This window comes from Globicephala melas, chromosome 20, assembly GCF_963455315.2.
Source record: "Globicephala melas chromosome 20, mGloMel1.2, whole genome shotgun sequence".
Classification (NCBI taxonomy): Eukaryota; Metazoa; Chordata; class Mammalia; order Artiodactyla; family Delphinidae; genus Globicephala; species Globicephala melas.
In genome coordinates this window covers 31,849,016-31,864,997 of record NC_083333.1, presented here as the reverse complement: position 1 = coordinate 31,864,997, position 15,982 = coordinate 31,849,016, and the positions used below count along the sequence as shown (strand labels likewise).

General features: G+C 52.4%; 1 protein-coding gene across 9 annotated transcripts in view; it reads right to left on the bottom strand.

Annotated features, from left to right (window-relative positions):
• ENDOV (endonuclease V) overlaps positions 1 to 15,982 on the bottom strand; it is a 187,367-nt gene that overhangs the window by 93,855 nt on the left and 77,530 nt on the right. For all 9 annotated transcript variants that reach the window (XR_009560214.1, XR_009560215.1, XM_060290014.1 and 6 more), the window contains 2 exons: positions 6,228 to 6,348; positions 147 to 252 (listed from right to left, as the gene is read on the bottom strand). Coding sequence is in view for 7 of the 9 variants with exons in the window: in XM_060290014.1 (XP_060145997.1) it covers positions 147 to 252; positions 6,228 to 6,348 (227 nt within the window). In the remaining 2 variants the exon portion in view is untranslated. The remainder of the gene's footprint in view (positions 1 to 146; positions 253 to 6,227; positions 6,349 to 15,982) is intronic.

Genomic DNA, 15,982 nt, shown 5'->3' with positions numbered 1-15,982 from the left:
TTGGGCTGGCTTGTTATGCATCGTTATTGGGCCGGTAGCTGACCAATACAGACACTGCAACACCACGCTTCCAGGGGCAGGCCTCTGAGGTCTCGCCATTACTTTTATGAGGAACTCACTGACTGGTTCTGATGAAGAAAGCTCACCTTGACAAGGATGGCATTGCGTTGTCGATATCATTGTCATTGGACAGTGACATTTCTGCTGTGCCAGCTTTGCCCCTCTCCACCAGGCAATGGGTGGGCTTGGTCACTGAAACAATCCAGAACAAGGGTAGTCAGTCCTGGATTCGGCTGCCTGTCAGCTAGGTTGTGATAGCTCTCGAGTCTCCCCTGCATCTCCCTCCCTCCTTGGGATGCTGGGGGAGACACCACTTATGGAGAAGATTGGTCTTGGCACTCAGGGTGTCCACACAACTGAGGAACTTCACAGGGTGAGCGATGATCAAGCCAGAGGCAGGTCACTTTGGAGAAGGCAGAGCCCCCACTGCAGCCCGGCAGCTCTGGTGACCCTTCCCTCCACCCCGTGCCCTCTGGCTCCCATCACAAGTGCTCTGTCCTGAACAGATGCTTGTACCCCTAGGTTCATGTCAGCATCACTCACAACCACCCAAAAGTAGAAGCAACCCAAGTGTCCATCAATAGATGAATAAACAATGTGTGGTCCATCCATTCAATGGAATATTATTCAGCCATAAAAGGAAGGAAATTCTGACACAGGCTATAACATGGATGAACCTTGAGGACATTATGCTTAGTGAAATCAGCCACTCACAACAGGACAAATACTGTATGATTCCACTTATATGAGGTCCCTAGAGGAGTCAAATTCACAGAGACAGAAAGGAGGATGGTGGCTTCCAGGGGCTGGGGAGCGGGAATGGGGATCTATTAGGTAATGGGCACAGAGTTCTAATTCGGGATGATGACAAAGTTCTGGTGACGGATGGTGGTGTTGGTTGCACAACATGAACGTGCCACTGACTGTACACTTAAAAATGATTAAAATGGAAAATTTTATGTTATAAATATCTTACCACAATTTAAAAATTGACCTGTCCTATGTACCAGCTCCTTGAGGCCCAGCTCCTACCGAGCTGTCAGAGAGTAAGGCCGTCTGGGAAGTGGAACCATCATGGGGTGGGCATGGGGAAGGCACTGTTGCCACCGCCACCCCTTCCTCCTTGGTTTCCTTGGTTTCTGCAGGAATCTCTAGCACCCTCATTGCTTTAACTCAAATGAACTGACTGCTAACGGGGACCACCCAGGCATAGGGGCAGGCCAGTAGGAAGATACTGGGGCAGAGAGAGTGTCCTCCTGATGCTCCTCTGATCCCACAGAGGCAGCAGTCCGCCGCCCCCGCCCCCCCGCGGTGGCAAATCTGCATGGGGCATGCTTATCGCACACCCTCAGTGGAAGGGAGGGCTCTTTGTGGCTGGTGTCTGGCTGAAAGTTGGAACTTGAGCAGGTGGGGTCCAAGTTGCTGATCCTCCTCAGAGTTGCTGAGCATGTCAGGGGTCTTCCATCATGACATCATTCCTGTGTTGTCACAACGTTTTCCTCTTGCTTTAAAAGAACATCCTTCACTTGACCCTGCTGCCCAAGAACTTTCCTCTAAAGTTCTGCCAGGCTACGGAAGGCAGATGAGAATGTAGGCTGTAAATCAGGGGCCCTCATGACATTTAGATCCATTAATCCATCAAAAGAAGATTTGCTACCTCTTAGCATCCAGAGGGAAACCAGAAATCCTCTCCCATGATTGCCCGGAAGCTTAGGCACCAAAATACTACTACTCAGCACTTCGTATCGGAACCTTCAGGAATTTGCGGGATGTCAGTGCTCTTCCCTGTGTCTATCACTTGCAGGTGTACCAACCACCCAACCCAAGCTGAAGGAGTTTGCTACCAGGTGCCTTTGCTTGTCCCCAGATTGTTTGTGAGGGAAGAAACTAATCTTGAAATGTCGAGGAGAACATAAGCTACCACCGTAACCTACAGGATCCAAACAACCTTCCAGACTGGGAGTTCTTTGAGAGCCGGAGCCACCTCTGTCCTCCAGCACTTAGCCCTGGCCTGGCAATGGATAGGTGGGTGGCTGGGTGGTGGGTGGATAGATGGATGGATGGATGGATGGGTGAATGAGTGGATAGATAGGTGGATGGATGGATGGTGGATGGGTTGGTGGATGGGTGGATGGATGAGTAGATGAATAAATGAATCTCTGGCCAAGGAGCAGAAGTTCTTGCCCAGAATCTACCTCAGTAGCCTTGCATCTTCCCTCATTTGTAAAATGGGGTGAGGGTAGTTCTTTTTCTACCCATCCCATAAGGTTGTTGTGAGGAAAAAGTTAGATGATATAAAATCCTTTGGCCACCTCTATAGAATTATACCAATGAGAGGAAGTATTGTTCAAAAGAAAATGTTTTCTTCAGCCTAATAAATGCTTCTTGGAGAACTCACTGATTCAATTAGTGACTTAGGGAATCCTCTGAGGGTAAACAGCACTTTCTATGTTCAGAGGCAGGATTCAGAACAGTGGAGACTTGGTCGACAAGCCATCTCACGTTAGAGCTGCACATTACATTATATTATTACACCTGTACCTCCTACAAGACTGTGAGCTTGTCGGTACTATGTCTTAGACCTATAATCCTCCCATCAGTAAAAATGAGTAACTAATAGGCACTCAGATACCTACTACAGTGATAACCAAATCATATCATGAAAAAAGACATGACTTTACAAAAACAATGCACAAATACTAGGGTGAAATACCTGTGTGAACTGTGTCCTTGTATGACTCTGAATTTAGAGATAGACATTTGAAGTGGCTTTTTACCCATGTAAGCCTTATATGGACATGGGGCTTGTGTGATCGTGAGGGGGAACGGGCACGTGCAGGGGAGGTACGTGAGACAGTCTACGCAAAGAGCCCGATGCAGGGGCTGACATATAAAAATGCTCCATTCATAGCAGCTTATTATGGTCTCTGTGACTTGGGGGTTACTTGCCACTGTGGTCCCAAACCCTCTGTCTTCTTTCCCTGTCTCGCTGGCCTCCCCTCCCCTTTGGATGGGGCAGGAGGTGGTAAGAGCGGTCCAGGTCACAGGGGGGACAGGAGCATCCAGCCACGCAGGAGGGGCTGAAATCCCTGCACCAATGACCCTGTCTCCTCCTCCTCCCCACTCCAGGTGTCGTCCAGCTGGACCCCAACTGCCAGGGCTGGAGCGTCAAGCGTTCACTTCTCCTGGGTGTACACAAGGGTATAGAACCATCCCTGGACTTATTTGGGTCTCCGGACCAAGGCAAGCTGGACGGGGAAAGAAAGGGGATGAGACTGTCACGGGCTTGTCCTCAGACCACCCCCAGTGTGCTGGCAGCCACCTGCTGCAGGGCTCACTGGGGGGGTAGGAACGAGGGAACACTGTGGCAGTTTTTATGCATGACAGCTCTATGAAAAGGGCATAGCATTTACTTTAGCAAATTTGGGACTGGGGATTGATGAACTGACCGAAGTTGGTAAATATCAAGGGTTAAGCAGCAGGCCCCCCATTATCCACACTGCCTCTGAGTTGCAGATATCAGGCTTCCTAAAGGACAGGAGCCAGGGATCAGCAGGGACTCGGTCACATTAGAATTCCTAATATCACAGTCTCACACTTGGGGATGAAATGAAACAGCTCTGTTTTAACCACATAATGTCCCCGGGAGCTGGACCCCAAATGATCTCTAATCATTACAGAAATATCTGATTTCTGGGCCGGTTTCGAAGGCCGTTATTGTGGCCATTCATCAGAGGCAGCCACAGTTGGGGGCCCTGGACTGATGGTCGGAGAATCGGACACGGAGGGAGTGCGACGTTGCAGGAGGCCCACTGTGAGCTCAGGACCCACCCTGTGCTCTTGGAGGACACAGGCGAGGAGGCATTCCCTAGGCTCAAGACATTAACCCCCAGTTGAGCAGAAAAGCTAGATGCTCATGGATTCTAGTGCCTGAGGCACTGGCTAAGGGTCCCAGGTAAATTTCGGCTCTCTCACCACCTTCCCTAAGAGGTTCTCATAGGAGACCCCCCTCACCCCTGACCCAGGGCTCATTCAGAAGTAGAGAGGGGACTTGTCTTTGGTTGTCACAGGTCTGGGGACACTATGGTGCTGAGTGGGCAGGGACCAGGGATGCCAAATGTCCCACAAGTGCACACACAGAATCGTTGCAATCGTTAAATTTTCTGTATCAGCTTGGCTGGACCATGGTGCCCAGTTGTGTGGTCAAACACCATCTAGATGTTGCTGTGAAGGCACTTTTCAGAGGCGATTAATATTTAACTCAATAGATGACCCTCCCTAATGTGGGTGGGCCTCATCAAATCAATCGTAGGCCTTATCTTAAGATAAGTTCCCAGAAGAGGAAGGAATTTTGTCTCCAGACTGCCTTTGGGCTCACAACTGCTACATCAACTCCTGCTGGAATGTCCAGCCTGCCAGCCTGCCCTGCAGACTTCAGACAGTCCAGCCCCACAATCTCAGGAGCCAATTCCTTAAAATAGTCCCTCTCTCTCTCTCCTCCTCCCCGACTCCCCACTCCCCCTCTCTGTATATATATCCTACTGATTCTGTTTCTCCGGAGGACCCTGACTAATACAACCTGCACCAAATACCAACAGTGCCCCCCCAGAAAGCCACTGAGTGGCCTGGCCCAGTCCCACGTGGACCCCCTATTCCTTGCCTCTACAATGAAGGGACAGGACAGAAGTCCACTCTGCACTAAAGTTCTGTGATTTGACATTAAAAGGAGAACCCATGGGGCTGCCTGTGGGAAAGTGCCTGACGTGTAGAGGAGACCAAAGTTCCAGGTCATGAAATGAGGCCGAGTCCCCTCAAAGCTGGCCTGTGAGCCTGCCCACCGGCCCCCAACGACCAGCAGCCCCTTTGCAAATGGCTCCAGCCCATAGCCCTTCTCCCACACACGTGGAGGCTTGGATCTCTAGTTAATTGTAAGACTGGATTGTTCAAGGCAAGAAAATCAACAAAATCTCTTCAGTGTGAAGGTCCCACGGTGGATTTCTGGCCTGTATTTTCTAGTCAGATAGTCCTGGAGGTTGTTTTTGTTCTGAAACCTCAGAGCGTGACCTTGCTGGGAAGGGCAGTTGTGGATGGAGCAGAGGAAAGCCAAGGAAGGAAGGTTAGCGCCCAGGAGCAGAGGTGTCTGTGACCTAGGTCACGAGCCCCCTTGTGAGAGCTTTACAGACTGGTCCGTGTGTTTAGGAAGCCCAGTTCTCCAGGGTGGCTCCAACCAAAGCAGTCCAGTAGAGGGACCTGGATTCTTGACTCAGAGGACCTGGGTTCTGGCCACCAATTTGCCATGTGACCTTGGACAAGCCACTTGCCCCCTGGGTCTCAGCTTCCTCATCTGGAACATAGGCATTGAGGTCTCTGGGTGTTGGTTGCCCCTAGTAACCAACACGATGCTGGCCTCCGGGGGCTCTCGGCAGCTGCCCTGCAGCACAGCCTGCCAGTCCTTAAATCCCACCCATACCTGCTCCACACCAGCCTCGCTAGTCTCACACGTGAACAGACAGCCCACTTCCCTGAAACAAAAGCCTCAGCATGAACAAGAAAGCCCAAGGTACCAAAGTGACACAATGACTGGAGTAAATCCAAGATGCAGCGGCAAAAAAGAAAGGTGATGAGAAATCCAGGAATAACAAAAGTCTGCGCCAGGAAGTTCTGGTACAAGTGTGGAGCCCCTGGTCTGAGCCTTGAGAAGGATGGATAGAGTCCAAGCCATACATAGAGGGTCACAGGGATGAGATAGGGTCAGGGCAGGGGCTTCTTCTCTGCAAAAAGGAAGGAATAAGCGATCAAGATGCAGGAGAAAATGGAGTGCCTATAAGAAAGGCCTGGTCCAAAGTATGCAAATGAAAATGAGAAGGAGTGATTCTGAACCCCTGGTGGCGTGACAGAGCCCAGGTGAGCAGTCCTGCAAGGGGCCTGGAGCGTCAGAACCTTAAGGACCAGGAGCCAGGCCCTGCCCTGCTCGCCATGTAGTGTTCACGTGCATGTGCTTTCGAATGTAGAGCGTCACTCTGGGGCCAAAGCCTGAGACATGAGAGTGCCTCGGACTGGAATGAAAGACCACCAACCAGGGCAGCGTAAAACTTGAGTGGAAGTAGGAAGGCAAGCCCACATCCCCCTTCTCCCCAGGAGGACAGAGAGACTGCAGAAGCCCATACCTGAGACAGAGCCGAGCACAGAATCCAAAGTCAGGAAGCGGCAGAGGGTGAACCGCACGGAGACGGGGACGGGGCCAGGCGCTGTCAATGAGGCAGCCTCACCCAGCACAGCAGATAATCTCTACAGCAGATAAATCAAGAAATGGCGTTATGAGCGTATTATTTAGGCTCGCGGAGCGACCACCATATAACTAAAAATGAAACAGTTAAAAGTGCTTGCCTTCAGGGCTGAGAAAGGAGGAAGAGGAAGAGAGTTCTTTATAAACCTCTCTGAACTGTTTGACTTGTTTTTTCTTTTTTAATTTGATTTTTCAAAAGAGCGTACACATGATAAAAGGAGGAAAGAAAATGAGGAAGCCTGAACTTGGATCCCAGCTTTGTATGGTTGTGGCCCTTTCAGCTGATGCTGAGTCTGTGTGTGACTCTCAGTGCTGGGTGTCTTCCCCTGCCCCCCACCCACAGATTCCCCCACCCCTGGTCTCCCACAGGCCTGCCCCATAGCCCCCTGAGAAGGCGGACCTTACGTTGTCCATTTTAAATGGAGAAGTCTTGGGAGTTCCCTGGCGGTCCAGTGGTTAGGACTCAGCACTTTCACTGCCCTGGGCCCGGGTTCAATCCCTGGTCAGGGAACTAAGATCCTGCAAGCCTTGCTGCGTGGCCAAAATGAATAAATAAATAAAATAAATAGACAAGTCTGTAGCGAGGGATGAGGCAGGCAGGCTGTAGGAAATGAAGAAAATCAGCCATGTGAAAGTTTTTTCTAAGCCCTCAGCTCTAGGGACTTCCCTGGTGGTCCAGTGGTTAAGACTTCGCCTTCCAGTGCAGGGGGTGTGGGTTCGATCCCTGGTTGGGGAGATAAGATCCCATATGCCTCATGGCCAAAAAATAAGAAACAAAACATAAAACAGAAGCAGTATTGTAACAAATTCAATGAAGACTTTAAAAATGGTCTGCATCAAAGAAAAAAATCTAAGCCCTCAGCTCTAGGAAGGCAGCAGGAATTCATATTACTGTTAACAGCATCTTGTAAAGCATTGTCATCACTTTTGCCTGTGTTCTCTGGTGATGGGGGATTCACAAGGGTTGGGTCCAGTCCCCATCTCTATCCTCCTGTACCGCATTCCACCACTGAGTGATGATGCTACCGAGCCTGGCTAGATCAAGGAGAATGAGCACAGGCTAAGTTAGGACCAGGCAGGGTTCAAACAACAACTCCACTCCTCAGAGGCTCTGGCCTGGGCATGTCTTTAAGGTTTCCCATATACCTTCCCAAGGATCCCCTCCTGAAGAGGCCGGATCAGTTTCCACTCCCACCAATGGCATAGAAGGGTGAGGTTGGCTCATCCAGCTGTGGACCCTTGAAGCTTCTTTCAGCTGGTCTGCAGATAACCCAGCAGGTTGGGAGGGGGCTCTTCAGCCCCTGCTGAGCTGTCATGAAAGAGCCCTACCCCGTCCATGCATGTCTGAGCACTATCCACAGAGAGCAAATGAGTCTGGTCCCAGTCAGGGGTGACACACTCAGGACAGGAGGCAGGTGTGCTTAGTGATGTTTTTAGTTATTGCTTTTCATTGTGGTAAAATACAGATAACATAAAATTGACCATATTAACCATTTTAAGTGTACAGTTCAGTAGCATTAAGCACATTCACGTTGCTGTGCAACTGTCACCACCATCCATCTCCAGAACTTCTTCATCTTCCCAAACTGAAACTCTGTCCCCATTTAACACTAAATGCCTATTTCCCCTCCCCCATCCCCTGGCATCCACCATTCTACTGCATCTCTATGAATCTGGCCACCCCAGGAACCTCATATAAGTAGAATCACAGATTATTTGTATTCTTTTGTCTAGCTCATTTCACGTAGCATAATGCCTTCAAGGTTCATCTGCAATGTAGCATATGTTAGAATTTCCTTCATTTTTAAGACTGAATAATTTTCTGTTGTGTGGATGGACCACATTTTGTTTATCCATTCATCCACTGATGGACAACTGGATTGCTTCCACCTTTTGGCTGTTGTGAATAATGCTGCCATGAACATGGGTGTGCACATATCTCTTGAAGACTGTGCTTAGTTTGGGGGACTTTGGCTGTTCATACAATGGCCCTTTCTCTTACAGAATTCAAAGTACTTGTTTTAAAATCAGCATAGCAACCACAGCGGAGCCCTTTCCCAGACTGGCTAATGCTGAGAATATCTTACCTAATGTGCTCAGGAGGGCATTTCTACGCTTACTCCCATTCTATAGATGAGGAAACTGAGGCACAGAGAGGCTAAGAAACTCGTCCAAGGTCACACATGAAGTAACCTCTGGGGAAGGTTTGGACAAGGGCAGTCTGACACCTGAGCCCACGTTCTAAACCATTCGGCTCAATGCTTTTAGTATCCTCCCTGAAAAACAGAGAGGCCGGCATAATTGTCATTCAGCGGGAAAACTCAAGTCACAGACAACTTAAGTGGCTCTGAAGGCCACACAGCCTTACCTCTGATTCCCCTTCTGCATCTTAGAAACCGCAGTACTGTTATTTGCAGACATTCTGACTTCCTTCTCTCCTCCCCTCACTACCTCTTCAGACACAGTGTTGCTAGGACTTTACTTTTTCTGAATCCAGCCTGTGTCAACCATCCCACAGCTCAATAGAGGCATCGTGACATCATCAATCAACAAGAGGCAAACTGTCTGCTGAAACCTGAATGAATCAGACAAGAGAAAGGTTAGGCGGCCAGGGGAAGCTAAAAGGCCTTAAAAGTTTAAAGAGATCCTGCCAAATGGGTGATTGGCTCCCACTGAGGTGAGTTTTAATCAATTATTAAGCAATAGTTTAATATTTTAAGCATTTGCTCAATCACAGAGACATGAAAACATTTCATGATTTTCTTCCCCTGTACCTTCCAAAATAAAAAACTTAAAACAAGTGTAGGTACAGTGGCATGGATTTTTTAAAAATGCTTTCTATTGAAATAACTGGATGTCTTTTTTTTTTTTTAACTTCTTTTGTATCCCCCACAAAGCCTCGCCCAACAAGAGCCCGAGTAGGTGCTGAGTTCTGATTGCCCAACGTTCCAGCACCGGCTTTGTTCGAGGAACACTGGGAAACATAATAACGTCCTAAAGTGCCCTGGCTCACTGACAGTGGAGGGGCAGCCTGGCTTCTCAAGGTCTCCAGGTGGGCCATGTGGGAGAGTCTAGCATCGGGTCCTTGAACTCTCACTGTCTGTCCTCTGTAATTCTGGTCTCTCCTACTCCTTCTCCCTGCTCCCCAAGCCTTGCCTTTCCAGCCAGTAATGCAGGAACTGGAAAGCAAAGGATAGAGGGCAGCAGGAGAGAAGGATTAAAGCACATTACCACGTATATGATCAACCCTGGAGTAATGGAGTGACTGGGCTCCCATTTTTATTCTGTGATCAATTCCCCTTTGGAATCTGATACAAGGTGGCTTTTTCTATCCACGCATCCATCCATGCACCCATCCATCCATCCATGCACACATACTCCCCATCCATCCACCCATCCACACATTTATCCATCCCCTCACCCATTTATCCAACCATCCACCCCTCCATGCATCCATCTACTCCTCCTCCATCCATCCACCCACCCATCTATCCACTCATCCATGCATCCACCCATCCACCTATGCATCCACCCTTCCATCCATCCACCCATCCATACATCTATCCACATACCCATCAATATATCCAGCCATCCAACCATCCACCACCCATCCACCACCCATCCATCCACCCATCCATACATCTATCCACATACCCATCAATATATCCAGCCATCCAACCATCCACCACCCATCCACCACCCATCCATCCACCATCCATCCATCCACCCATTCATCAGGGTGCCGGGTGCTAAACCAAAATCTCCTCAAAGTAAGCTGAGCACAAGGGAGAGAGTGGCCCATCCTCAGGGCAGGTGGGCCTCACAGGCAAGGGTCTCTGCGCTCAGTCCAAGGAAACCAGATGGGGTATGGAGTTGCCAGTCCAGGCAGAGAGACCAATGCTGAGACATCGGCCCCAAACCCCATTTGGTTCATCTGTCCTAGCTTCAGCATACGCTGCCCCTTCAATATCCAGTTTCCTGCCCTGTTGAGTAAAGACTCTCAGCCATTCTCTTGGGACCTGCAGAGTGGGGCTTATTTGAAGTGGTCTGCATGCTGGGCAGACCCCAGCATTTCCTGCCTGCCCTGTCTTCCATGGGAAGATCATAGCGGGGAGGAGGCGGTCAAGATTGGGAGCTGTTTCTGCAGATTATTCAGATTCATTTGCTGTATCTAGATCATGCCGTGTCCTAATTAACGCAGACCTTCAAGGTTATACTGCATTTGCAAAGTTTTCTGAAATGGGCCAGCGCTTTAAACTCCAACCACTTCCGCCTCCCCACCCAGAATTTCCTCTCCCTCCCCGAGACTGCCCCCAGATGCCCCCAGCTTCCGCTCACAGAGGGGAGTCCTTCTGTACAGTGGGAACATGAGAACTTGCTTTTGGCTTTTCTGAACTCCGAGCCGCACTTAGCCAAGGGGCATCGGATAACTGATTTGCCTCCATCAAATTTATAGGTGACTAACACGCCCAAGAATTCCCAGGCTGCTCCTGGCTGGGAGTTCCGTCAGTACTGGTGCAGGCTGTTTTCAGTGAACGTCACTGAAGAGGGGGTGGATCCCGGTCAGGAGCTGTGGCTGCAGGGACGTCAGGCTGAGCCTTTCCTACAGTCTTTGGGCTCGATAACAGGGTTTTCTTTAACTCTCCAGACAGGGGATCTGTATATTCTAAAGACAGTACGTAAAATATTTATTAAGAAGAGTATCTATTTTTAACTGGGGATGATTTCAGTTCTATTATTCATACAGCCTCGGAAGGCAGGCTTCATGCTTAGCAGCTTACGGGAGCTGGGAGACCAAGCAGAGGTGATTCTGAAATTGGGGGGATGTCTTGAGGAGGGGGCAGTGGGGGGATTCCGGGCGTGGGTGTAGGGAGCAGCTGATGTCGCCCGCCTGATTTCAGCCAAACCTCCACATTCAGGGAACTGTTTGCAGGAGCTGGTGAAAGTTTTGGCCCCGTTTAAACCCAAAGCCATCTGTGCCCCCCAGCCGACCCTTTCGAGGCTCCCTCTTACAGGGACTGGCCCCAAGCCCTGTAGGAATCAAGGAACATGCCTCTTCAGATCACAGCCGGGTAAACATCCCTGTTAGAGACAGGCACCTGTTTCCCTGGCAGCCCCATGCTGACAAGTCTCAAAAAAACAAGCTGCAACCTGTCAGAATCCAGACCTGGACATGCTCGGCCACCCACAGGACTGGTGAAGGCGCCACGGTGGTGACCCGCTTCAGGACAAGTTTTCCTCGCCCTCTACCCCCCCAGATAGCCCCAGAGCTGCCAAACATCTGGTCAGCCCGGAGCAGGGGTGAAGAGCAGGGGCACAGGGGTCGGTCACCGAGCTTGAATCCTGAGTCCAGCGGGAGCAGCTCTGAGCCCTGGGCACAGTCCCTTTGTTATTCATAGCCTCAGGTGCTCTCACCTGTGAATGGGGAACCCAAGAACACCTCCCCCTGCAGAGATGTTCTAACCGGCAGAAGATGCTCCCATCTGTGCTGCTCCAGCACCAGCGCAGATGGTCAGTGTCCTGTAGTGGACACACGGTCCCTGCGGGAACAGGGCTCTCACCGGGATGTCCAGGCCTCCATTCTGCAGGTGAGGAAATGATGAGAGAGGGAGGGAGATGGACAGACAAATGGACATTCTCATCCGGTGCCAGGCCTTGTGCCCCCCACGTGTTATTTCAGTTGAGCCCGAGCACTTTGCATTATTGCTGCCATTTCCAGATGAGGAGTTGGTCCCCGGAAACCCTTCCATCCCTCCTCACACACATGGGGACCCAGCATCAGGGAGGAGGCCCCTAATGGGGTCACGCTCAGGCCATCACCTGCTGCTCAGCTGTCCAGGGTGCAGACCCGGGGCCTCACTTGTCTCATTCCCAGAGGTGGGTCCAGAGCAGGGTGCCCTTGAGAAGCACATGCTATGCCAGGCACCCTGAATGCCTGCTCCAGGCTCCGGCACCAGCCTGACCTTGGCCAGCAGAATCAGAGTGGAGGATGAAACCAGGACATATGAAGGCACAATGCCTAGGGTTTAAAGAACATCAGGGGCGAACACACAGGGACAGAGGAAGGCGGGAACCAGGACAACTAGGTCAGTGCCAGAGGGCCCCGTGTAAAACCCAATTATCACGCCTGCTGTGAAGGGAATGTTGGGGGAGGGAGGGGGCGCCAGGAAGGTTGCCAGGTCAAAGCGGCTCCGGCCCTCGGCTGACTTGGCCCACCCTGGCCTAGCGCACAGATCCCTAGACAGGCAGCTGCGGCCACCCAGGGCCCTGACTCCTCAGTGGAGAGCATGTTGGGAGGGGAGGGGAGGAAGACACAGAGCTTTGTCCTACTGCTGCCCTGGGGGCTTAGGGGGAAACACTCACCCCCTTCTGCGGACCTCCTCAGCTGTCCCTGTGTGCTGCCCCTCACCCCTCTGCCCCCTGCCCCCTGCCCTCTTCTGCTCTCACTTCTGGGGAGCTCACAGCTGGAGTGAACCCACAGATGCCAGGATGTCACCCACCTCAGGCTGGCCTTGCTCTCCAGCCTGCATCCTGGGATGGCCCCGGGGCACCCTAAGTGATGTCCTCTCCTCTGCCACTCTTCCCCCCGTGTCCCACCTTCTGCTCCCTTTCAGCTTTGCAGCCCCGAATCTCCCCGCCCCCGCTCCCAGGCTCAGCAGCCCCAGGAAACCCCCAGGGAACTGTCATAGGATTTGGGGCCACACAGTCGCATCTGAGGGGCCTCGACAACTATCCACACAGTGTGAATTGTTTCTCACGGGCACCTAGTTTTGGGGCTTTTAAAAAAGTGTTATTAAGCATAAGATTAATAAATGAAAATGTGCTGTCACAATTCTTAAAGGAAAGAAGACAGAGGCCTGGGGTTGGGTGGGGGTAGAAGCCCTCGGTGGTCAGATCAAAACAGAGGAGTAGCCTGGGGACCCTCTGAGCCCTCTCAGGCCCAAGCCTGTCAGGTTCAATGAATCCAGCTTGACTCCAGGCCCCCAAGCGTCCCTGCCACTATGGAGCAGCGGGACTCCCTCATGGGGAGCTTTGCCACCAGCCAATATTGTCCCATCTTTGACCTAAGATGAGGTCAGACCCCCTCCCTGCCAGCAGGCAGGCCCAGCGCCTCCTCTGTGTTAGGGTGCGCGATGGAGAGACCCCACGAGCAGCCGGGCCTCAGCCCAAACATCCTGCATGGGACAATCCAGGTCAGGACAGAGCTGAAGGCTGCACGTGTGCCAACCCCCTCTACGGGTGCTGGTGGCTCTGGGCTCAGTTTCCGGGAGTGGAGACCATCACCGTCTCTATTCTATACACGGGAGACCAAGGTTTATCGAGTTGGTGGGACCTGCCCAGTGGCACAGACATTGCACAGGGACGAGGACTTGCACCAACATTGGCCTGGTGCCAAAGCCCACACCCACAGCCACCAGGTTGCACTGCCAGCCCCAAGCCTCAGCTCTGGGCTCTGAGTGATACGCCCCACCTGCAGGCTCCACGCCCAACTGGGGGAGGAAGGAGGGCCGTGGAGAGCAGCACTCAGAGATGTCACCCTCTGTCCTGCCTCACCGCGCTTACTGTGCTCCATCCTGGGCGTGGCCTGCCCCGCATCCCTCCCACGCCACCCTGACGGGGGGCACATTGCCTATGCCCACCCCCCACTCTGTTTGCAGCCCAGAGAATAAGAGGTACCTGACCCAGAAAAGAGAGCACGAGAGGCTTCTCACCCGTCCCTGCGCTCGCTGTCGAGGGCTGCCTCGCAGCATGCCAGGGCGCTCCAGGGTGGACACACCTGGCGAAACTTCCTAATAGCCAGGTTATTACCTTTATTTATGTCCCTCCGTGGAGATGCTCGAGGCTTCCCAGCAGCAAAACACTTTAACAACAGTAAAAGAAGCTGGCATCCCAAACACAGGAATCCTGGAGGCTGCAGACACTGAGAGCCCGCAGCTGGCACTCAGCTCTGTCCCGGAGGGTGGGCTGGAGAGGATGGCCGGGCTCCCTTGTGGAGGGAGGGGTGCAAGTGGGCAGCTGGGGCCAAGGGCTCGCAGATGGCAAGGAGGAGGCGCAGCCTGGCTCCGCGGGTTGCGGCTGCTGCACACCACCCTTGGCCTTGATGTACGGTACTATGACGGTGAATTGGGAATATGTTATGTCCAGACACTGTGTCAGGTGCTTCACGTACTTCCTCTCCTGCCGTCTTCCCAACAATCCCATGTCTTGTTATCACCATATTTCAGATGTGCTTATTGGCGTTCAGAGAGGTGAATTTGAGCCAGGACCCACAGCCAGTCATCGGTGCACTAGGATCCAAACCCAGGCTTGTGGGGGGAGGTGGAGGGCGGGGGGTGTGTAGGCAAAGCTGTGCTTCTAACCGTTCAGCCACATGGCCTTCAGAGGTGGCAAAGTTCCTTTAGCGCTCTTCCCAACACACACACCACCACACCACCTCTTCCTCCAATGACCCACATTTGTGTCTGAAACCCAGGCCCCCTCCATTCCTCCCAACTGCCTCATCCACATGCAGTGATAAGCTGCTTGGTAACAGCTGAAACAGCCTCCTCCACCAGGCCAGTCTCCCTGTTGCAAAGAGCAAAGCCTAACTGGGGTCAAGTTAAGTAGAAAAGAAACTTGTTGGACGGGTATCGGTTTCCTCAAAGGAAAACAGAAGCCAGGAGAACGAAGCATGGGAAGCTGGGCTGACCCCTCAGCCACCTCGTCAGTCAGGACGGCAGGACTAGGCGGCCGCTAGGTCATACCAGTCACAAGTATCCCGAGATGTCAGTTACTACAAATGACGCATGTCCTTTCTTTTTCCCTCCCAAGGTATGTCCCCCGCAGGTCAATCGAGGCCTTCTTTCACCTTGGTCACTCGGGGACCCAGTTGCTGTGCCACAGGGACGAGAAAGGGCTGGTGTGTGGGGTTCTGAAACGCCCTGGGCTGAAGTGACGCTCAGACTTGATTCACTGACTGCAGGAGGCCTCGAGCCACAGGGGACAGTGTGGTTCCACCTGTACCGGGAGATGGAAGCACTCGGACAACACACCAAGGACGGTCACCAGAGCCACCTGTCAGCATGGGGGTTCCCTGGGAAGCGAGAAGCCCTTCAGTTCTTATCAGGAAATTGAAGAGACCTTGGGGGCAGTCCCTGGCCTCTCCAGGCCGACTGCGCTCTGGGGCTGGACTGGCCCTGGGGAGGGCAAAGCCCGGCATCTCCACCAAGACCAGGTGGCTCTGCTGACCCTGCAGAGAGCTAAGCAGGCCCTGGGGACAGAGGGCATGGAAGCAGAAGCCCCTTCCTGCCGAGCCCCCTCACCCAAGCCACGGAGAGCCATCTGGGCCTCCCATGTGGGGTATGGGGAACCCCAAAGGTCCAGCAGATGCTGAGGTGGCCGCCAGGGGCAGATAGCACCCACTTGTGCCTCGGGTGACAGGCCCAGATGCAGAGGGGACCGGAGCCTGCGATCCTGTGCTCCTACTGCTGCCTTTGAACTTGATTCTGGTCTGTCTCTCCCCTTGGGAGACCTCGTCTGGCTCTTCACAGCTGCCTTCCCAGCGCCGAGTCATGCCTGGCTGGTGACGGTTCACTTGCCATTCTGGCCCAGTACTCCCCTGCCCATGATGACAGCATCACAGCTTCAGTGCATCCA